This window comes from Ascidia mentula, chromosome 1, assembly GCF_947561715.1.
Source record: "Ascidia mentula chromosome 1, kaAscMent1.1, whole genome shotgun sequence".
Classification (NCBI taxonomy): Eukaryota; Metazoa; Chordata; class Ascidiacea; order Phlebobranchia; family Ascidiidae; genus Ascidia; species Ascidia mentula.
Genome location: NC_138566.1, coordinates 19,013,677 through 19,035,986, shown reverse-complemented (window position 1 = coordinate 19,035,986; position 22,310 = coordinate 19,013,677). Strand labels below are relative to the sequence as shown.

General features: G+C 38.8%; 2 protein-coding genes across 3 annotated transcripts; both read left to right on the top strand.

Annotated features, from left to right (window-relative positions):
• The first annotated feature begins 1,768 nt into the window (after positions 1–1,768).
• Positions 1,769–14,040, top strand: LOC145909036 (claudin-7-like). Of its 2 annotated transcripts, XM_082996361.1 has the most exons (6): positions 1,769–1,953; positions 2,920–3,040; positions 9,512–9,676; positions 11,685–11,822; positions 13,068–13,167; positions 13,318–14,040. In XM_082996361.1, the coding sequence occupies exons 1-6, from the start codon at positions 1,846–1,848 to the stop codon at positions 13,361–13,363; spliced, it is 678 nt and encodes a 225-aa protein (XP_082852487.1). In that variant the 5' UTR covers positions 1,769–1,845; the 3' UTR covers positions 13,364–14,040. The 2 variants fall into 2 exon arrangements, with proteins under 2 accessions (XP_082852487.1, XP_082852493.1); XM_082996367.1 differs by lacking the exons at positions 1,769–1,953; positions 2,920–3,040 and adding an exon at positions 8,222–8,510.
• Positions 14,041–17,070: 3,030 nt separating this feature from the next.
• On the top strand, positions 17,071–20,313 carry LOC145888994 (fatty acid hydroxylase domain-containing protein 2-like). Its single transcript, XM_082979866.1, has 6 exons — positions 17,071–17,167; positions 18,768–18,886; positions 19,108–19,310; positions 19,427–19,532; positions 19,761–19,927; positions 20,160–20,313. Exons 1-6 carry the CDS (start codon positions 17,071–17,073, stop codon positions 20,311–20,313), a joined length of 846 nt encoding a protein of 281 aa, XP_082835992.1.
• Positions 20,314–22,310: the final 1,997 nt, after the last annotated feature.

Below are 22,310 nucleotides of genomic sequence, written 5' to 3'. Positions count from 1 at the left end.
CATTATGTACGGAACTCGGCTCACGTAACCGCTTGGTCCAATCACAAAACAAGTTACATTTTTGTGGGTGTAACTTTGAAGCTGAAAAATGTTAAGCGAGCGCACGAGCGTAGCAGATCACAACAAATATGCGTTGTTATTTAGGAATCGTGTTTCTGCAACGCCTTTGTTCCTGTTTTGCCCACGACCGCGACGTCAGCACTCCGTTGTTGCGTCAATATTAAGGGTTTGAAGGGATTCGGGTTCATAAGTTCCAGACTTGTACTTGTTTTTGGCCTCTGACATGCGGAATCTTAAAAATCCTGCTTGCTGTTTTCGTTCAAAATAGATTTAACGAGCTTTGTTCTAAAATACCAAAGTGCGGTGAGAAACACCTTTTGTGATGACAGTGGCTGACATTTTCAGCAGAGAAGTGCTTGACAAAACAAAATAAACTCACTTACACGAGACAACACAAATATGTTTTTAGAATGACTAGGAGGTGATGAGTTTAAATCGTACACTTCCATGTTTTATACAAACTTCCTGGCCACAGGTTCCTTTTGTTTGAGGTTACGTTTGTTGCGCTATTGGAGTTTCAAATTTCATTTCCATTATAGTTTAATCACCGTAATAAGACGAATTTGTTTTTTTTTCATTGTCGGTGCGCATCACTAAACGACCAATAAGCTACATGCGGACACAGGAGAATTTTCCGTAACCGACGAGACAAGAAGTTCAGCTAAATACAGTACAGTTTACACATGTCAAATGGTTTCCAACAAGACAACTTACACGATTCTTTGCGTGGAAATTCCGACCGCCATCTACAAGTTGTGGTGGCAACTTCGCGTTGTTTTTTGTCGCGTAACCAATACAAAGATTACGTAAGGTTCCGGCCTTGAGAGTTGTACTGTCCTCGCTTTTGCACCTAATAAAAGTGTGTTCACAGTTTACAGAATACGCGTTTGCGAAATATTTGGACAAATATATAGAAAATAAGGGTAGTGAGAGTTTTTTTTAATTTGTACTCTTTCACTCGTTAAATGTACACTTACTTTTATTAGTTTTCGTTTCATACGAGCCGGAGTATGTAAGTTTATGCAGCCTCTGTTGTGCACATTTAGAATTTAAGTGCCCTTTCACAATCGTTAGACAGAGAGATAGCAAATCATATAACCGTATGTGATCATTTTATAATTTAAGGAAATGGTAGAACTCAAACCCAAACTTACTTAATGATTGTCGTACTAACCGACTTTCCAGATAGCATCAGCATGTAACAGCGACTAATATATTTTTCGCTTCCCCAATTAACAAAATTCTGCAGGGGTCCAACGATTTCTGCTCTGTCATTTGCCAAAACCACTGTGACGTCAAACACACGGTACCGCTGTTCCGAAAAAAAATGCCTTCGGTTGCATGCAAGCGGTTACTCTACCGGAGAATCCACTGACGGCGAGTCCCACGATTGTATCTTTTCGCTTCTACGGACGTTTTGAGGATTGGAGAGTTGAATTTTGGCATTTTTAACAAATACGCTATATGTTTTAGTTAAAGAAGCGTCTCGGGTGATAAGTATCTGTGGGTAGAGTAGTTACAACAAAATTAAATTAGTTGAGAGTCATGTAAAATGTTCAGAGATCTTGAAACTGACTATTGTAGTATAATGACAGAGAGTATGTTGTGAAGTGTTTTTTTGTAATTGCTAATATTGTGGATAGTTTTTTTTGATACGGCAAGCAAAATGAGGTCTTTTTGTATTATGTTGGTTGTACATAAGTTGATAGACGCCGTTTAGGATTTATACTGGTAAAACGTTACTTATAAATTAAGATATAAATATAACGATACATAAAAATAAGCATGTCAAGTCCAGCAACAAGGATGGCGGCTTTTGCGATGGGATATCTCAGCCACTGCGGAATGCTGGCAGCCACTGGATTACCGTACTGGTCGCAAAGCAACTGGCAGGTAAAAGGCGATATTTCGAATTTTACGCAAACATACTTTCGGTTTTAAGGTAATATGTGTTTTATTGTACGACATTTTTCCACGACGAAAACAGAATTTATCGTGTGTTGTTGTGTTTGGGATAAAATAACATAACTGGTGAGTGAAATTATACAGCGGCGTTGTTGTGGATTATGTTACAATGCATGTTGTCAATTTGCTACAACTATGTCGGCACGTCACTAGATTTCATTTTAAATAGGAAGTATATATGGGTAGGTAATTTTAAAGACATGTATCTGACGGTATGTGTCCTTGTGAGTGACACGAGCGCAAAATGTTACCCTGACTGGGGTGGTGCAAATAATTTATCGCAACACGTACTTTGGCCTTGGGTAATCGATATTTTTAATTGGTTCAGGCGAAACGTTGTTGACACATCTTTGCGCAAACACGCAGGTGCGATAATTGACCTTAAGTACCGTCACGACATTATTACAAATTAACCAGACTGCGCGTTTATTTAGGAAGCCTGGCGTTATGTGTTGTTAAAAGGGTACACATCCGTTATCGTTATCGGGCACAGCGTCTGTATGTTCGCATTGAGGCTAAGATGTTGCGCAATACCAGTTTTGTACCAAATGTATGCAAAATGCTCTTTTGTAATGTTAAAAAAGTCCGCAATTCAATAAAAATAACAAGGAAGTTGTAAATATGTGTCTAAAGATAAATATTTCAGTAAGTTTCCTTTGCTGCTCTTTTCTAGGATACCTGAAAGGAAATAAATAGATTAATGAGACCTAAAGGTCCGAGTAACAAAAACCTTTCTTCGTCTGCTATGAGTCGCAGCTATGATGTTTTATGTCACCGCTAGATGGGGCTATCAAGCGGCTGTATTGAGTGCGAGACTCTGATTCGCAAACATCGGTCATGATGTCAGATTGGGAATTTTGTGCCGAAAAGGTTCACCAAAAGATTATATTTTAGATTTCAAATCCTCTGTACGGACGGATGCCGACGTTTAACGGAATCTGGTGGCAGTGCATGTCGATGAAGACAGGAGGTTTCACATGTAACCATTACGGGAAACCGACTATTTTCGTTGAATGTAAGTGTAGTATGTTAAGCATTTTTAATTTGATAAATATAAGGTTGATAAGACTAAAATATTTTAAATGCTTTGTATGTAAAACGACAACAATTACAAAATATTTGGTAAACGCATTTTGCCAGCTTAGATGCTGGTTTCACGTTTTTAAATAAGGGAAATAAAACCCCGGCACTCTCCACCACAAGAAACCAAACCAAAGTTTAACACTTGACTCTCTTCAAACTTTGTCTTCGCTCTTCAAACTTTGAATTTTCTGCTGTCGCAGCGCCATCTCGTGGTCGATATCTTTAGCATGCAACAATTATTAGTTGACACACACACACAAAAAAAAATCTTCACTGACCACGCAAAATATCACAAACTAATTTAAAAATGTGGTTGCAATGCAAAACACTTTGAAGAAAATTACAAACAAGTGTCGTATCTTACAACAATATAACGTTTATCACATTTAAAAATTACAACGCCTCAACGTTTACAAATATAAAAGGGACCAATACCAGTCAAGTTTAATAAGATATAGCTTGTCTAAATCTCCCCTTTTCAGTCTGATTTCTACTATTCACCGAACATTTCTTGGATGATGATTGATTGCTGGGTTCTGTCACGGGCATTGCTGGGCAACCACCTTTTTATGGTGCAACTGACTGCGTGGTTGACATAGAGAAGTCTGCAGAAACCAAAATGGTGGCTACACCAAATGATTGACTAAAAACTGAAGTAGGCAGAGTAGCCTGGACGACTTTATGCTGGCGAAAGTCCTTACAAATAAAATAATTACTGGAAAGTGAGCATCTTTAGCTGTCGGAAAACATGTTACTAAATTAAGTTATTGCGCGATGGAAACAGAAGTTTTATTTTTCAAAATTTTTTGCAATCAAACATTTCGTTTGCAAATAAACATTCAGTGACGATGAACGCAAGTTGTATGACACAGAAGTTTTAGCACAATTTTTTTCCTCCACTTGCAGTTCACTGATACATCATTTTAAACAGTTCTGTGTTTATGCAGAAGGTAAAAGACTAGTGTAGCAGTAGTAGTAGTAGTATAGTAGGTCAGTTTTAGTGTTGCTTGTGTAGTGTTGGGATTTGCGCTGAAACTGAATGTTGGGTTATATAAACAGATACTGAGGTGTCGCCGAACCATGGTATTTGTTGATGATCCTGTAATAAGCTTACGAACCTAATTCTCTTGATGACGCACTCTTTCAAAAATACCGACTTTTGTATTCAAAAATGCACACTGTGATGCGCTTGTAACGGTTAAATTATAAATTCCATCTGCTACGACCTACAAGGTCTCATCAGTGCAGCTTGGTGTGACTATAAAGAATCTTGCCGGCCAAACGGTCAGGCAAAGACTTCCACTTTGTGGTGACTATACTTTCACTGTTATGTGCTCCAAACTATGTGAAACCATCAGGAAAAAAACAGGAGGAAACAGTATGGACAACCAAAAGCTATAGAAATAATGCCTCTAGGCCCCGTGTCACTATAATATACAAGCATGGGGCCAATAACATGTATTCAGTGATATGTATAAACAGTTGGATGCAGATGGCCACTGTTTCGACCTTTTCCAGTAAAATTATAGTTTAATGTTCAGTACTGTTGTTCTATTCAGAGGTGCCAGTTGTGTATTAAGAGTAAGATTGCTTCCAATACAATGACGTACGACCAAGGAAATGAGGACAAACACGGAGGAAAGAAAAAAGCCATCTGTGGTCTTGGACTCATGTGGGCGATGTTTTACTTTATCTGCTGGATGACTCTCTTTCCCGACTGGACTCATAGCGCTTGGCAGCTGGAGGAAAATCTGATGGGAAGAATGAAGAGATTCAATGGACTTTTCCTCCGCTGTGTGAGTCCTTCCGAGGGCGCCTTTAAATGCGATAACTACGGAAAACCTACAATGCAGTTGGGAGGTAAGTGAGAAAGTTGCAAGACTAAACGCGTGCCCGGCAGTTGTGGTGATCCTGCAGAGCAAAACATTGGTGGTTCCTTCACAGAACTGACACAGGGTGCATGGATTCAGTTGAAAATTGACGAAAAACTTCTTTGATAAAACCTTTGATCTACTTCTAAATTTTTCTTTTAGAGGATTAAACGTTTTAGAAGAAGTTTTGGATGATCATCTAACAACAATTTTTAAAAACCCTTATTCAGCTTTTATTGCTGTAAAAGTTCAAAATCTCTGTTAAAAAAAACAACTATATCCTGCATTATTAAAGTGGCAAAACGTGCCTAAAAATACAAAGAAAATGCTTTTGAAGAAAATGATTTTTCCATGGTGAAACTCGATTTTCTTCACGTCTGTCTTTATCTGAAGCTAGGCAAACAAAAGTAAAGATTTCTTCTCCGCAAAGCACACAATGAAAAGCAATAATCTTCCCCCAGTCGTGTTAAATCATTCGTTCTCCTGTTTCCCGGCAACTCCAACACGCCACTTCACCAAGCACGACACACTTCTAGAAAAAATATAACCGCTAAACAGACCGATTCAGTAGCTTCATTGAAACGATACCGACTCAACCGCCTGTGTGGGATATAATGAAAAAGGTATAGTACATAGATATTATTGGCGATTTCATGCTCTATGAGGGCAAAAAATAAGGTAGTGGATTTCCGAGTTTATAGTGGTTGGGTCTCATTACTCAGTATTGCTATGTGTAAATAACTCACATTTAAAATCGACAGGTTTGTTCATTTAGAGGCAGCAAATAATGTTACCACCAGAATATAACAGGCGAATAAGAAAACGTTGTTCATAGATGTAAGAAAATTAAAAATCCAGAAACAGTACTGCTTGTTGTTAAAAAATGACATAACTATATAAAAAATACGAATTGCGAGTGAATTCTCGCAGAAATTTCTTGTTTAACCCGCATCTGGTACTTTACGAGTCTTACGTGTTCGGTTTTTGCGAGAGAATTTCAAAATAATGTTTGGAATGTTCTGATAATGTTTAATATTTTATACTGCCACCCCCGTTTAAAATCTTTAGTTTCAGACAGCTAACAAATCAATAATATATTTTTTTAGTGAATTAGTGTTTAGGAAAAAAGAAAAGCTTGTATAAAGGTTTTGCATTTGTTGCTTTTGCCCTTAGTCAAACCCAAACATGGCAGGCGCGGCTTCCACAGCCTGCTACTTTCTTGTAGTTCCTTGTCACCTACTTATCATCTTCATCTGTGCCTTTCCTGATTGGTCGCACAGTAACAGGCAGATCTCGGACGGTTTGCTGGGACGTCTAGCCACATTCAATGGTGTCTGGTGGAGATGTTTCTCACCGAAATGGGGCATTTTTATTTGCAACAACTACGGAAAAGCTGCAATTTACACATCCAGTGAGTTCCGCTTAAATCAATTGTTTCAATCGATGTTTTCAAAATAACAGGGATTGTTTTTGTTGTTTCATGGTCAAGGTAAGTTTTACCGGTGTTGTTTTTTGACCACACCGGGATTACAACCCAGGATGTCCTGGACACGAATCCCGATCAGTTTTTTTACTTGGTATACGGGTGACCAATGCAGGGGTAAAACACTAAACCCCTGCACTCCAACAAGCTGCCAAGTTTTAGTGCAGGGGTTGCCAACGTATGGCGCATGCGCCAGCAGCAGTGGCTAATTGCACGTTTGAAAGTGGCCCACAACCCTGGAGGTAATAAAAGAAATATCAGACCTGCTAGAAAAAAAATACATCGTAAATTTGGGTCTCTTGTAGCTAGATATGGTCTCGCTGAAACTAAATTTAATATAAAATTAAAATACTTGAAATAAAAACAAGGGGATTAAAGTTGTGTCGCATCTGATGAGTTAAAAGTTAAAAAATTTTGTGCATAGAAGCAAAATGCCGTCCACCTCTGTTTTAATGCCACCAAGAAAACACAGCAGTCTGGTTCGTCGTTGCTACGTAACGCGGAACCTGCTGTGTGGCATTGCATTGACAGTGATGTCTTAGCCACGTATGCTAGACCAACGGAGACAAACTGTGCTACCTGCTCTTCGATGATGACTACCTCAAGATTTGCACCTTTTCTTACTCACAAAGCATTGTTTACGTTTCTTATCCTTTTCTTTGCTACTATTCTATTTCTGTTTATCAGCTATCGAAATAATGCATATTTTGTAACCACAGCACTAACATACATTTCAAATACGTAACCCCTGACAACAAGACAACGCACAAAACGATCAAATCTGCTTGAAAATCGATATCCCCAATACAAAACGAAAGCCTCCGAAAAATTACAATTTTCGTACATGAACTACACACATACATAACTTTCAAAACTTAGGCTCATCTGACAGCGAATACCAAGGCAAATTGAATACTTTTTCAAAATTGTCCTGAGTTATTCCCGCTGCAAACAAACAAAATCTTAATGCGGATTACGATTTACTAAATAATAAATGTGCGATTGCCGCATATTTTATTGTGGTCGTTGTGTTTGATCTCTTATGTTTATGTACAAGTAAGTTTCCTCCCTACTTACGTCATGCTTGCTTCAACTGTACCAGTGCTGAGTTCCTTGTTTACAAGGATAGCATTCCAAGCTATGTACGTCATTATGACACATAGGAAAAGTAAAACTCAGATAAACACCATTTTTGCGTAATAAACAAGTTGCAGAGGATCGGATCTTGTAGAAACTTGTCGGTGTGTCGCATACCGAGCTGTGGAAAATGTTGCTCGTACAAGAGCCGACGCAAGAGTTACTTATTAACAAACTCCGTCGATCGCGTACAACATATCAGGCACGTCGCAGTGTTTTGCGATGGATTAGGGGAAAATTTCGTTTGAAAGTAATGGTGGAGTTTGCCAGTTGTTGGCCAGCTATTGTGTATAGTAATATTGAATCAAAGTAACTGTAGAAGAAGAGTGATTTGGGAAGACCTAAACTAATTGGTGTGAAACAGGTTATGTACACGCTAATCAACCAGGCATAATTTATGTTATTTGAAACATTTGTTTGAGTGCGGTTTATTGTTTGCTGCACAACCAAACTCTGGCTTGCGTTTGCGTGATTTATGATGATTTTGGTAGAAACAAAATATCATTGCAGACACGTTGCAGACGGCAAACTTTAATTTATTTCACGGCAAGGCAAATTTTTTCTCAGTTCACGCTAACTACAATTTATTCCGCGCAGACAACAGTACTAAGCTTGTGCTATTTGTGCCAAGAACTCTGTTGGGTTGTAATAATTTTGTGAAAGAACAGGTTTTATTCAACGAAAAATGTCCGGGAATTTCGGTATCGTCGGCTTTCTGATTGGAGGTGTGTCTTTTTCGGGAATCATGTTCACAACAGCTTACTCTGAGTGGTCAAGAAACTCACAAGTAAGCTCTGAACAGTTCCTGCGGGGTCAGTACAGTTACCAAGGTCTCTGGTGGCGCTGTATAAGTCAAAGGGCCGGCTACTTTCAGTGCGACAACTATGATGTGAGCATCCTGGGCCTGGATTGTAAGTCTCATTGTTGTTTGTTGGTTTTTGTTAAAGGTCATTTGGTTTTCAAAATGCGAGATTGGTTGTTTGTTATAAAGGGTGTAAATTTCAAAATTACATTTCGAAAAAACATGTTTCTTGCTTTGAACAAATTACTACGACCGCAGCGGCGCCTTACAAATGCTGTTGCTGCATATCGTGTGAAAACATTTCGTTTAACGTTTACTTAGGGCAGAAATCTTTCTGGAGAGACGCCTTTTCAATCGGCGGTGTTTAACTCGCACATATTTAACCTATAATAATACCTTCACGATTTTTTGCATAGTTTGTTTCCGGGCCAATGAAGTGCAAAATTTAAAACAATGTGGCACTTGAACTTGCGACTGGAAATCAATATCGAGCTTTCAAGCGTGGGTGCTGGGTTATAGGATCGCATGACTCCAACAAAGAACGTATAAAGCTCTCCGTGGAGTGTTTGCACTCTGAGTACACAACTGTAGCGCGTGTACTCATCAAGCGGTCGGATAAGACTAACCGTAAGACATGTTTACCTTACCTGCTGTGAAATAGACGGTTTTCCGGGCTTCTCCTATTGGAGAACAATAACGGTTGGAAAGCAGGTTTCCCATAAAACCAAGCACTATTGTAGCGCGCTTTATTGCGATGGACGTTCCTGTGTAGGTTCTACAAAACAGGAGAAATTTATTGCCCAACTGAAAATTCCATCCACTTTTAAACACTCCCTGTTAATTCTTCAAAGAAATTGGCACGTTGCCGACTGTGCTTTCGTATGGCAACTTAACCTTATAATACACAGCTACGCGGGCGACTTTGACACAATTCGCAACACAGGCTAAATGTCAAAACAAACCGATGATGCACACAAAAACACTTTTACCATCCACACCTTAACCTTAAAAAACAAACAAAACAATGAAACAATGAAACTAACACCAAAAAAACACGAGTGAAAACGTTTTTTCCTCACACTTAATTTTTCGCATTTTCCTCTCAAACAGCTGAGATCCAGGCTTGCAGAGCGCTCATGTGCATCGCCTGCATCTTTTCCTTCTTCGGGGTGGTCATTTCTCTCATGGGTCTAGACTGTACCATAATGGTGGAACCAGGAACGAAGTCCAAGAACCGTGTGTCGCTCCTTGCCGGCGTTCTGTTTATGCTTGCCGGTTGGTTAGCGCATGTTTTTGATGTGATATTTGTCAGCTACGCCGGGCAGTGAGCAACTCTCCGGCGTAGAGACTCCTTCTGTCCACACCAAGTGCTTCAGGTATTTTGTTGCCATGTCTGGATGTAAAAAATGAGACCCGCATTATTTTTGGCAATAAATACGGAAAAAAGTAAAGCATGTAATTTAAAAGCGTTAAGTGCAACATATTTGCTAGAAATGCAAGGCATCCACGCTAGCCGCTAACGCACAAATTGGGTTGTAAAAACAAAACATGTTGATGGGCTTTAGACACATTAAACAAACCCCAGCCGAAAGGCTTGTAAAACTTGTGTGTGAGCACGGCAATTTTGATTGCTACATTTGGTGTTGACAGAAGCAGACGAGAGGTCGTTAGTTGGGCTGCTGGGTCGTCAAACTTATTGCTTTGTAGTGATGAATTTACAACTATACGTCATGGGCCAGGCGGGACTCCCGCTCCATAAAATTTTACCAGGTTATTGACGACCCTTGCACCACGACCTCTCTTTGCCATGACAGGCTGCTGGTGTTGGTGTAATTCTAATGTGAAAGTTATTTTGGAACTGAAAAACTGAAAGTTGTTCGATGTTAAAAAATGATTGTGTAAATTACACTTTCAGCGTTGACACCATGCAGCAGCTTGTCAGTCCATTTTTTAATACTTTGGCCGATTTAGTAATTTCCTTATCGTTTCCCTTCAGCTGATCTCCAAGCGCAACGTGCCCTTATGGTAATAGCCATTGTGACGTCCCTGTTTGGCCTCGTAGTCGGAATGGTCAGTTTAAGATGCACAACAATGGTTGATAACGAAGCCCGCTCCAAGTCCATTATTGGCATCGTGTCGGGGGCCTGTTTCCTATTGGCCGGTTAGAAAGTCACGTGTGGCATGGGATCCAATCCGATTTGGTTTTGCCGGTTTAAATATCTAAGCTCCGCCCGCAATATTTTGTATGTTAGAAAAGCATGGACAACCTTTTTCGGTTGCGTTTATCCCCTACGGAAGTTTGAGGCTTTTCAATCGTTGGCGAAATTTGTTTTTGAATTCCATGTTGCAAGGCAACTTCACTAATTTACGTTTGATTGTTCTGGGTATACGTAAGAACCGGTTTAGATTTTTTGCATATACAGCACAATTTGATGTTGCTGTCTATTTACTCCGAGTCGTATTCGTCTAAAAATGAAATACTATGTTTAATTGTTTACACATGGAATAACTCACTCCATGTAAGGGCACAATCACAGCCGGGGGGTCCTTTGAACATTAGCAAACACAAGGCTGCTTGTTACATTATGTTGCCGAAGGCTTATTCGCGTCTGGGAAATGATTTTGTTGACACTGGCTCGCCTTCTACTAGTGCGTCAGCGAATTCTTACCTCTGACTGAAATGTGTCAATAGTGGGTTTGCTGTATTTCTAAATTGAATTTTAAACATTCGCTCATAAGTATTTTTATACCCTGGTTTAAACTCTTGGACATTGTTAAATTTTTGTGCAAAAGGAAACAGATTATTTGTATTACGTGTAAAAAAAATTCTGTTTCAAATCTGATGCGATGGCAACAAAAGGAAATCACGTGTTGTTCTCGGACAATAATCGAGTCTTGTGCGAAAGCACTAAAAAAGTTTATGGGAATGCAGTAATTAACTTGGAACAAACATTTGTATAAAAACAAAATCGGCAAACCAAATCGGATTTGGAAGTTTTCTGTTTGACCCGGCTTAGCATGGCACACAATTTCAAACTTCGCTTGCGGCACAAACCTAATCGTAAGGGAAATTTCTGGAAAATGACAACATACAAAAAACAACTATTTATCGGATTAAATTTCGTAGAACTAAGTTTTGTTTTCAGCTTCCAGAAATTTCCTTCGATTCCCAGTTCGGTGTGAATTCTGTATCGTTGATCGTGATGTATTATTACACGTTCACACGTGGATTGGGTAATTTTTGAAACATTGCATGAATGCACTCTTTACAATCACTGCACAGGAGTGGCTTGTGGTGCTGCTGTTTCCTGGTTCGCTTGGAAAGTCACCATGGAGTTTTACAACCCACTCTATCAAAACCGCGAGTTTAAGTACGAGTACGGTGCCTGCTTGTACGTCGGCTGGGTTTGCATGGCTCTCGGTAAGTGTTTGTCTAATGTCACTGGTAACGTCATGCTCATTGTAACCTATCAGTTTATTGAGGAACAGGTAAGACAACGTTAAATGCTGGCCCTGGGGGTTTCATAAAAGTGTAAAATTACCACATGGTCAGGAATATCATTAAACTCGGCTCATTAAAATATGATCGTGCCATCAAAAGAATTGCTTTACCCAAACTCCTGCTTCAGTGTGTGCTTTCCAGACAGAGCGCTATTTCCAATAACTCTTGTGCCACGTTTGGTTAATCTTTGCATGCCCCGCTTTGTGTGGTTGTTGTCCTGCTTACACGAGTGAAACGTTCAATTGGATTGGCACGGCGTGTGTTAGCTGATCAGAGAAGGAATTTTTCGCGACTTTGCACGCGACTAAAATAACCTGGGACCCACTTTTGCGCAACTTAAGTTTCTTCCAAACACTGCTATGCAAAAAGCAAATCGATTTTGTAGTATTGATCATCAACAAAGTGAAATTACCACCTAAACATTTCATTTGCGGCATTTCAATATTTTGAAATCACAAGGTATACGAGTACTTTACTAAAAATGATTAGAACTACATTGTTTACATTAAAGCGAATGTAAAGCTTTGCTAAACAACAAGGACGCATCAAGCGATAATGCATTGTTACAAACCCATTTGTTTAAAATCGCCTTTAATTGTTTCTTTCAATGGTAACACGACATAAAACACCAGGTTTCTCGCATGTGCAAAGTCGCGACAAAATGTCCCCCACAAAAAACTTATTTGCCCCAAACAAACGGTCGCAGGTGCGTGCACACTCACCACAACCATCTGGTTTGCTGTGCAAGTAACGCAGGACTACTACGACCCGATGAAAGCCAGTAACTCGTTTAAATACGAATTCGGTTCCTGTCTCTACATTGGCTGGATTTGTGGGGGGATAAGTAAGTTCTAAAATTTCAAAGGGGAGGGGAATTTTTGCGTCGTCTTCCCAGAGCTTAAAACTATTAAATTTCACATTGACTACAGTGTTATCCGAATTTGGGTTTAAGATTTTTTTTTCTAATCTGGATATTTTATATTCTGGCTAAATGGACTAAAAATTGGTCTCAAATATGCCCAAAAATAAAATGGAAAGGTGACACGTCTGTAGATATTCGTAACGCTACCACAAGCTCCCCGAAAAACAAGCTAAACTATACTGAAGAAACCTTTGTTTGAACCGACCAATCAGATTTCATCCAGCAGTCACGTGTTGTTACAGCTATCTTAGCCGGTTTGCTGCTCACTTGCGGCGCATGCGGAAATTTGAGGAGCGAGCCAGAGGAATCTTACCCGTCATATTCGTACAAGCCACCCCAAAGGTTGTACAAAATTTCAAGCAATATAACGAAAATAATATTTTTGACATTAACTGCTACAAGCATAGCAGGTAAAATTGTAAACAAACTATTAACATAGTGGAAAACGTTTGTTAGCAATGCCGTAATATATTCAAAACACTTCTTTTTTAGCGGTATGAAGCCAAAAGACTCCGCTGCCAGGACGGAGTATGTCTGAAAAGTTTAGGAAGAATTTTGTAGTGTACAAATCACACCACTCCCTGTTATTAGATATTGTGTTTGTTTCTGACCCGCTCCATGCTCACATAGACATAGAGAAACATGCCACAGTTTTCGATAAAGTTTTTGGCACATCCGTAGTCTACGCATTGGTTTATGAGATTTGCTTCGAAAAATTATAAACCTGTTTGCCCTTGAGCGCATTGCCAACTTTAGATTTGAGGAGATTTGAAATGTTGTAAACCGGAAAAACAAAATTTGGGTTAAATTTCCTTCGCTTGAAGTGTGGTTGGCTCCATATCTATAAAGAACGTCATCACATTACCAGATTTTGTTTGAAAGCAAAAGCACATCATTAGAAATAAAATGTGAAGTGTTTCTAATTTCGCTTACATGTTGTTTTATGTGAATGTAGTTGCCTGAAAAAAGTTCATTACGCTTTTTCAAATTTTGAACCGTATTTTGATCTGTATTGTGCTTGACTTGCTTCGGATTTTGCAAATAATGCCCCATGCTGTTTTCAATGTATATTTTTGCAATACAGCCGTAAACGTTGCACCCACTGAATCGACAAATCGTGAAAAATGAAGAATAACTGTTTGTATTTCTTAATTTTTATACTTCTATGACACGGTTTGCTATTTTGCATCTTGTACATTATTCGCTTGCGTAGGTGACGACTTTGTTTAACAAATGCCTTTGAAATACAGTTTGTGACAACGTTTGCAAGCAATTTCAAATTAATTTCCTGGAAGATGATGCGTCGGGTGAATACCGCATCAATCTTATAGAAAGTTTAAGTCACCATAATGTTTATTATGAAGATATGAGATTCGAGTCCAAAGAAGTTTATTTAATTCGCTTGGCTTTATTTCACATTTCTAAAATATTTTGCCGCCCCTACACCAGGCAAATGTTGCTTGTTAAAAGATGAATGCTTGCAAAGGGTGCATGTAGCAACGCTTCTTAATATGATGCAATGTCACATACTGGAAGAAAAGTTACAACATTAGGGAGAATTATTAGAGGCCAACTGAAGATTTTCATTTAGTCTCACTCCCCGCCAAAAGATTCGTGTCGGACCGAACATGAAAACTGGCTCATTCACATCCAAACTCGCAACGGAAATTTGATGTTGCTGTACAAACAGCGTTTGTCTTAGTTTCCACCACTCATGCGGACTGTGCAGAGTATGCAAGAGGATGAAAACTGTGATCGGCGCTCGGATCGTAAATTTCACACGGAGCCACATTTCCGCTTCGACACCATTTCCGGTGATTCATATCCCGCGTTCATACATCGAGTTTTGCGTGGCTCTTGGTGTTGTGGCAATAGACGTATAACTGAAAGGCAAAAAAATAAACCTATCAACGCAAGTTGCAGGTTCAGTTAAACGGACAGAATCCAGTGGTTGTAATATGTTTGCATCTCGACTCTCGTAGACAAAGTTTGTATGCTATGACAGGATTGCTTCATCTACAGTTTAGAAAAAGTGTAACAGCAGAACTTTGAAGGCCTGGCACCTCACTGTCGCCATACAGTACGTCGTTGCAAACTGTTTTTTTTACTTCATACAACAAACGCGTGTATTCAGCATGCAGTTAAGAATACACTCACAAAGGGATCACGAACAGATCACGTGACTCGCATGGTGCAGTAGATTGCAAGCCAGAGTGCGAACACGGACACGACCTCGAACACGGTTTCCTATCAAGATAACATGCGTTTGTTGCCCAAGTTGTTGTTCACTGATATGTTAATATTACAAAGCAACTTTAAAAAATTGTGACGCTTTTCACATACTCAAATGTGATACCTGGCAAGACCTGCGCCCATCTATCACCACATATAAGGCGAGCTCTTCGCACAATGAGTAAATTATAACCTAGAATACAGTGAGTGTTTTGTGCGATGATATTTTTTTTAAAGTTGGCCTATTGAGAACCGTTTGGAATGCAAATTGGTTTATAAGAATTTATAAAGGAATATTCAGTTGTAGAAAGTTCTTGCTCTTTCATTTGTTTTTACCCGTGAATTATATTTGCCTTGTTCATAATTGGGGTAAGCATAATTCACTTATAACTGGTGTTTCTGTCTCCCAATAATCTTAAAACTTTTTCAGAAAAGGAAAAAATATAGTCCATGACTTAAGCAATCGTTTAAAGATAGCGCTCATTAAATGCATGTAGTGCTATATGTGTTAAAAATATAATTTACATAAAACTGTTACGTTTCGTCTGTATTGTTCTGAGGCAGTATTTAGCCACCTCCGCCCATAACGCGAAAAGTAGTGCGCGGTTCGACTGGACGCTGGTCACAAGTCTTTGACCTTCAACGAGTCGCGCAAGTTTGTCTGTGGCATTTACGGAATGAGTGGGTGGTGCCACGTTGATAGAAGCAAGTCACATTCAATAACAGTTTGATATTTTTGAACAGGGTACCTTCCGTCTCTTGACGTTTCCGATTTGAAAGCTTTGCGAGTCATTCCGACGCGCGGTACCTCCCACTTATGTTTAAAATTCGTGTGTTTTTTTGCATTCGTTACCTTGAACGATCTCTCCTCACAGGTTAGCTTCAAACCAATGATCATCAACTTTTAATTGTCACTTTAACCATAAACCATTTAATCACCAATTGGCAATTATACGTAAAAAAATATAAGTAAAAAAGGCAGGAAGCCAGAAATTAAATTGATGTTTCCCAACCAGGTGCGTTTGGCGATGTCCCAGAAAAAAACACACTACAACAATGTCGCTCTTGACAGAAAATAGTTTCCTTGCGTAGAAAAAGCAAATCGACATAACTTTTTAGAGATTATTTACAGCGTAGACGATTTTAAGGAGGAGCGAAAACTTTTGTAAGAACGAAATCGTGATAACATAATTGTTGGAAGGTCAGGCAGATTTTTAGTAAACGCCCCAGGACGAGGCAAATTGATTTGGACCAGACACGGGGCCTTTTGCATTAACAACGCTACTTTGTCGTCATCTGCGTCCTATGCAAAATGTTCCACGCTTATCGCTAGCTGTCTTGTGTTGATGTGTTCACATCAGCGTAACTCCCGATGCCCGCAGGGTGAAAAGTGTCTGATTCAGTTTTAAAGCAAATAGTTTGTAAGAATAGTTACTGAAATGGCATCAGTTATCGTCAGGTTTCACCGCAGGTTATTTGCAGGTTTAAGACACAAATACAAACGAGCAGAAGGCACGAGGTAATAGTTTATAGATTAACTACTTGTATTTACAATTTTGAAGTGAAAGAATTTAAACAATTTAGAAGCATCTCTGTGGTCGGAATGGGCCAAAAATGACATGTCCGATTGGGAGTTGTGGTTAATTAAACCACCTTTGAATTCAAACGTTTATGATTCAGGTTTGAAAAAATAACGATTAAAAAAGAGATCTAAATGGTGAATGTTGTTGCTACTTTATATGTGAAACGTGAATTCGCTCACGATTCTGCTCCACCACAGAACCGTAGCATATTCTCCCACTTGTCCCATGCTAAATGTTTGTATGTGTTTCCGTAAGGTTAGTTAACAGCAAAAGTTGTAGTGTTAAAGAGTCCCGCGGAGATCAGATGCCCGCCATGGCCGTAGATCGTTCTACATATATCCTTGCTATTGGAGTTGTTTACTTAAGTGGTTAATGTATTTCACATCTAATAATAGAAACAGAAACCAAAAACCTTTAGTTGAAAAAAGATATGGAATATTACGACGAAACAAAAAGGTTGTTTGAGACTTATTGGTCGAAAGTTTTGGATTTTGTTGATAACGACGAGAAGTTTGTCATATGCGTAGGTATGAAAACTGAATAAGTTATATACAAATAATTGAATAATAACTGCTTAAATTGAAAGAAAATTAGGATTTTGGTTGTGATAAACGATAAAGCATACATCACTAGTGTAAAAATATGTATATGTCATTGTTATCTTCTCTTATACTATGTTTCCATGTCGCGAGTTTTGTCCATGTATTTGGGCCATGTGACCAAATATGGAAGTGACGCAAATGACGCAGGCCGAGTACTTGGCCAAAACGGCTGAATTTTTGGGCCATCAAAATAGGTGGTCCTTAACTGACTTTGGCCAAGTAATTTTTCGGCCATGTAATGACTGCTGCAGGGTTTAGTAGTTTTTTGCGCAGTAAACAGCAGCTTTTTCGATTAATTTAACGCGCGTTTTGCACGGTATTTAAATGAATGTCCTCAGTTACTTACAGCCTCCGTTAATCGCTTTTATTGTGAATATATTTCTTTTTTGATGGGTAGCAAGGGGCGTTTTATTACTTTGCAAGTGGATTATATAGGCCTTTCTCATCCTTTTATGCATGGATGTTATGTTGAACTGCAGTTTTAAATGTAACATTTTGATGGTAAGTTTTGTGCATAAATTTAACTTAGAAAGTGGACAAGAGTGCTGTGGATGCATTGATAACCATATAAAAGTTTTTGCATGTTCATGCAATATATGGTATTACAAATTGGTGAACACAATAGCTTTTCCACATTCTAGATAACTGCATCAGATTAGGTACTTAATAGCTTTGGAGATAAAACACACAGAATGATTTTTTTGTGTCATTTTCCCAGATCCACAGCTAGCACAATGACCAACTGTTGTTGAAATACACTTATTAATTAGTTATGCAAGAAAATGAACTAGAAAATAGTTCTGGAAGTCAAAGTTCATTTAAATTGTTGAACATGCTACATTTCCATTACCCTTGTGAAGATGCACAAACACTCTTAAAAAAGCACCAGGATTAGAAGTTGTGGCCTGACAAGCAAGGACTGTGACAACATGTTCTGACCATTTTGTTTATTTTTTTTTGCAATAAAGCTTTGCCCATTCAACAAATCAACAAGTAAAGGACAATATAAAACATTCATAATTTTGTCCAGTTTTGCACTTGTATGGCAGTAATCATCTCTCTCCAGTGATTCTCAAATATCTGTAAGATTGACAGTGGTTGTTTTTTTCATTATTAGTAATAAAAGTCAAGTTAAACATACCTCTTGTGTTGTTTGGAAGAACTTTGCCAATCTGTTTTCAAGGTTGAACCATGGTTATTGTACTATGCACAAAATTGGAAAAAAACTAATTAAAAGTGCGGAAAGACACTAAAACAACTGCCACACAGTTCGAATCAAACTTTTTTGAGACACAAGCGTCCGATAGAGACGATTTGTCAGGTTTTCGCACTTTCAAAAACCCCGCGACACGATCAGTGAAGGGCGAAAAATTGTTACGCTTGAATGCGTACGCGACATGGAAACACGACCCGTTTTAGGACCAAAACGTAAAACATGGACCAAACATTTTGGGCTAAGCCAAATCGCGACATGGAAACATAGTATTATATGATAAAACTTCAATGAGTAATAACTGCATTGCAGGCACTACATTGGCTGTAATGCTTCCCTTTCTGGTAGTGAGTTTCTTTTTCATGATATTGGATCTCACAGGCAAACCGAGTTGTCTTCTCAAGTACAAAATTCAAAAAAGAAAGCAACAAGTAAATATGAGTAAAAAAGGGACTTTTTATATTCTTTTAGCTGCAAAAGTAACCTCATAACATCGATATATTTTCTTCAACGTACGCATGGTCACAAATACAGTTACATCATTAATCGCACCGCACGCATGCGATATTTCTTAACGCAATGATCGTCTTATCCATGAATCCAGCATTCATGGTCGTTACTTTGAGTAACAGCATGTTTTCCGATGTTGTAGATTGACAAGAAAAGCTACTTTCGCTGTGCGTTGCTCGCAACCTGCAACGAACTGATCACATGCTTCATCTTCTGCCTTTGTTATCCTTTGCTAAAAGCAAGGGGCGTCTCAGCTCTTAACCCACTTCCCGATATTTGGGTTCTGATCATCCAGTTTTATGTGATGAGTTACGCCGACGAAGCGACATTTTACTACGGTCACAGGTATTTGTGTAGAAACGCAATTGCATCAACAGACCACATTTTTACTTTTTTAATATTCGGTAAAATGAGCGCAAAAAGTCTTCCAGACAGGATAAACTTTGGTTTTAAATTTCTAGATTTCTTCACTTGCCTCCATTCTACAAACTCTTTCACAAACAGCATCACAAATGGACTACACCAATCTGTGTGAGCTCAGGTTACGCCCACCCGTTGGACAATTGTGTAAGTGAAAATTTTGAAAGTTACTTTAATTTCGAAGCGTGTGAATAAATGAACTCACTTCCACACGAGCAATTTATTTACCAAATCTTTGACTTGTATTTCCCAAATATTCACCCGCAGCTGCTTCGTTACACACGTTATTTTTCTGCAACGCAGTAAGTTGTGCGTTTTCACACCAGGCCCCATTATAATTGAAACACAGATATATGGAATTCTTGTGTCTTGTAGATCGAGGAGTTTGTCCCGTTTTTCGTGGGAACATTTCTTCTTGGCAACCACATCATACTTACATGGTATTACGTTGCTAAAGGCCAAACCAGCACATTGATTCATCACTCAGGCTACCACTTACCTTTCCTTAGCTCCCCACAGTTTCACGATTTCCACCACTATAAGTAAGTTTGAATCGAAACTATGCTGAAATAGAAAGTAAATCTAGATTGCACTAAAACTGTATCTTGAAGTGAAAGTCCTAACAATACTTGAAGCAACTTTTCTAACGAATTTTATGACGTAGAGTGACTTTTGTTTTTGGTAATGCTGCGGCATCACATTTTATTCATATTTTGGCAACTTTGGTGTTAACCTGTTCACAACCTGAAATGTTTTTTTGTGTGTTGATTCCAGTTTCAACGAGTGCTTTGGCTCAAGCGGATTTCTGGACGGTTTTCATCAAACCGACAAGAGGTTTAGGAAGTCTGTACATAGCAAACGTGACGTCACCTTCTACAGTTTTACGCCGATTGATGTTCTGTTACCTGACGACGAAAAGAAGCAATAGTTTACACAGCGACTTGGACGCGGTGTATAAATGCAACAAGTTACATACAACACTTTTTAACTTTACAATTTGCGGGTGCGACTGTTTTCTGTCTAATTTGTAAAAAAAATAATTTATTTTGAAAAAGGAAGCTTGTAGCAGAGCTGATAAAAGTAGCAAATAACTTTAAAAGTAAGCAATGTCACCAATTCGTCTGAAGTGTTGCGTTTGTTCAGCTTTTAGCTTCGGATTGAACATTTTTGTTGTCGAAAAAACGCTTTATCGAATAAAGTTTTTAATTTCACGCTTGACTTGAATCGTAGTAAATATTTAGCACATAAAGCTTGCTTTGTCCGTCTATTGAAGTGGATTCCCTTCGGCATGGGTGCTATTTGTTGTTTTATAATGCAGGCCTATGCTTATAGAAGGCACAAACTTTCAACGTGAAATATTTTCCAGTCATTGCTTCATTTGGCTTTTTGTACCGCAATTGATGCGAACCCTCGTTGGGATTCTAGTATTTCTAGCATTTTTGTCTTGCACCATGATGCAAGCATTTATAACTCTTTCTCGTTTTTTTAATAACAAACCCATTTCAACGATAAATTGCAAACGGCCCCCAATAGTGTATTAAGCATACGACCTGCTTTGTTTGCGTGTGGGTGACCGATTTATCATACATCTGAAACTACACAAACTTTAAACCACCAGGTATACTATTATACGCAATCGATGTAAAGAATGACATTTATGCAAACGTAGCAATTCTCTTGCCTTCTCCAGCAATACTTGCAACACATCAGTGTCTTTGCTAACCTGGTCACAAAACTATTGCAACAGGTTGAATTTGTTTTAAACCCTAAGTGCCGTAAAATTGAATTGTGTTTTGCTCGGTAGGGATTGGTATATATTGTTCTTATCTGTTCCATATCACAATGATTTTAATGAAGGCTATTCAGAGTAACTGTGCAGTCTTTTGCAAAAATATTTTACAAAGGAGAAAAGTCACTTTACTTATCATAACACGGCTTGCTTTTACGCCAGGTAACACAGTATTAGAAACTCGTTTTGCAGTTACACGCAAACGTAACAAGGCACGTGTGACAACAACGTCCTTACGTGTCAGAGGTAAAGTTGAATATATGCTTCAGGACATTTACGGTTGTTTTGTGTTCAAATTCAAAGTCACAATAATAGATTTTGTAAAGGAAATTATTAACATGTGCGCTACATACCATTTATAATTGTTGTTTTTCAGACGTTTTCCACATCGTTACATCTTGTTTGCCAGTAATTTGCCGATTTCTATGAATGCACATTTTTCTCTACACTAAGGCCGGGTCCACCACACTCACGCTTTGCGCCGGCGGATTGTTTGTTTGTTTGTTTCATTGTCCCGAGCGTACGCCCGCACGCCGGCGTATAATTAAACAAACAAAGAATCCGCCGGCGCAAAGCGTGAGTGTGGACTCGGCCTATGTGTGTTGCAATCCCATACGGTCTGTGACGTAATAATAGGAGTCCAAGTTTTAAGTGATAACGCAACGTGGTTCTGTCCTTTTTGTGTTCGACAACTGTGCAGCACAGTGCTACGTCATTTTTATTCTGCAAAAGGTTTTTTGTGTTGCGAACGAGCATTTTCTGGTGAGTCTATTTGTACATATGTGTGAAACGACTGAAGTACCAAATAAATGTGTAAATTGTAACTTTGGCAAAGTTAACGAGAAGGGGTTGTAACGTTACGGCCAACATAGGTTAGCGTCCAAGATCAGTAATCTGGATAAAATCGGTAACCTAAACACGTGACTGCAGCGGCAAACAGGGCGTGTACATATTTTCATCCAAGGAGGGTAATTGAAATCATTTACCCTATATATTGCACAGCGTCCACGATAGGTAACTTTGTAAACGTTAAGGTAGTCACACCATAGTATACTCTTATGGTAGTGCAACCATTGTCTCCGTCACGCATGACTTCCAGGAGATCAAATGCGACTTTTTGCATACGAAGAGATAGG

Coding starts and splice junctions, on each gene's coding strand:
- LOC145888994 (XM_082979866.1), top strand. CDS start 17,071: ATGGAATATTACGACGAAACAAAAAGGTTGTTTGAGACTTATTGGTCG. Junction 17,168..18,767: donor GAAGTTTGTCATATGCGTAG/GTATGAAAACTG, acceptor ACTGCATTGCAG/GCACTACATTGGCTGTAATG. Junction 18,887..19,107: donor TTCAAAAAAGAAAGCAACAA/GTAAATATGAGT, acceptor CCGATGTTGTAG/ATTGACAAGAAAAGCTACTT.
- LOC145909036 (XM_082996361.1), top strand. CDS start 1,846: ATGTCAAGTCCAGCAACAAGGATGGCGGCTTTTGCGATGGGATATCTC. Junction 1,954..2,919: donor GGTCGCAAAGCAACTGGCAG/GTAAAAGGCGAT, acceptor ATTATATTTTAG/ATTTCAAATCCTCTGTACGG. Junction 9,677..11,684: donor CGTTCTGTTTATGCTTGCCG/GTTGGTTAGCGC, acceptor ATCACTGCACAG/GAGTGGCTTGTGGTGCTGCT.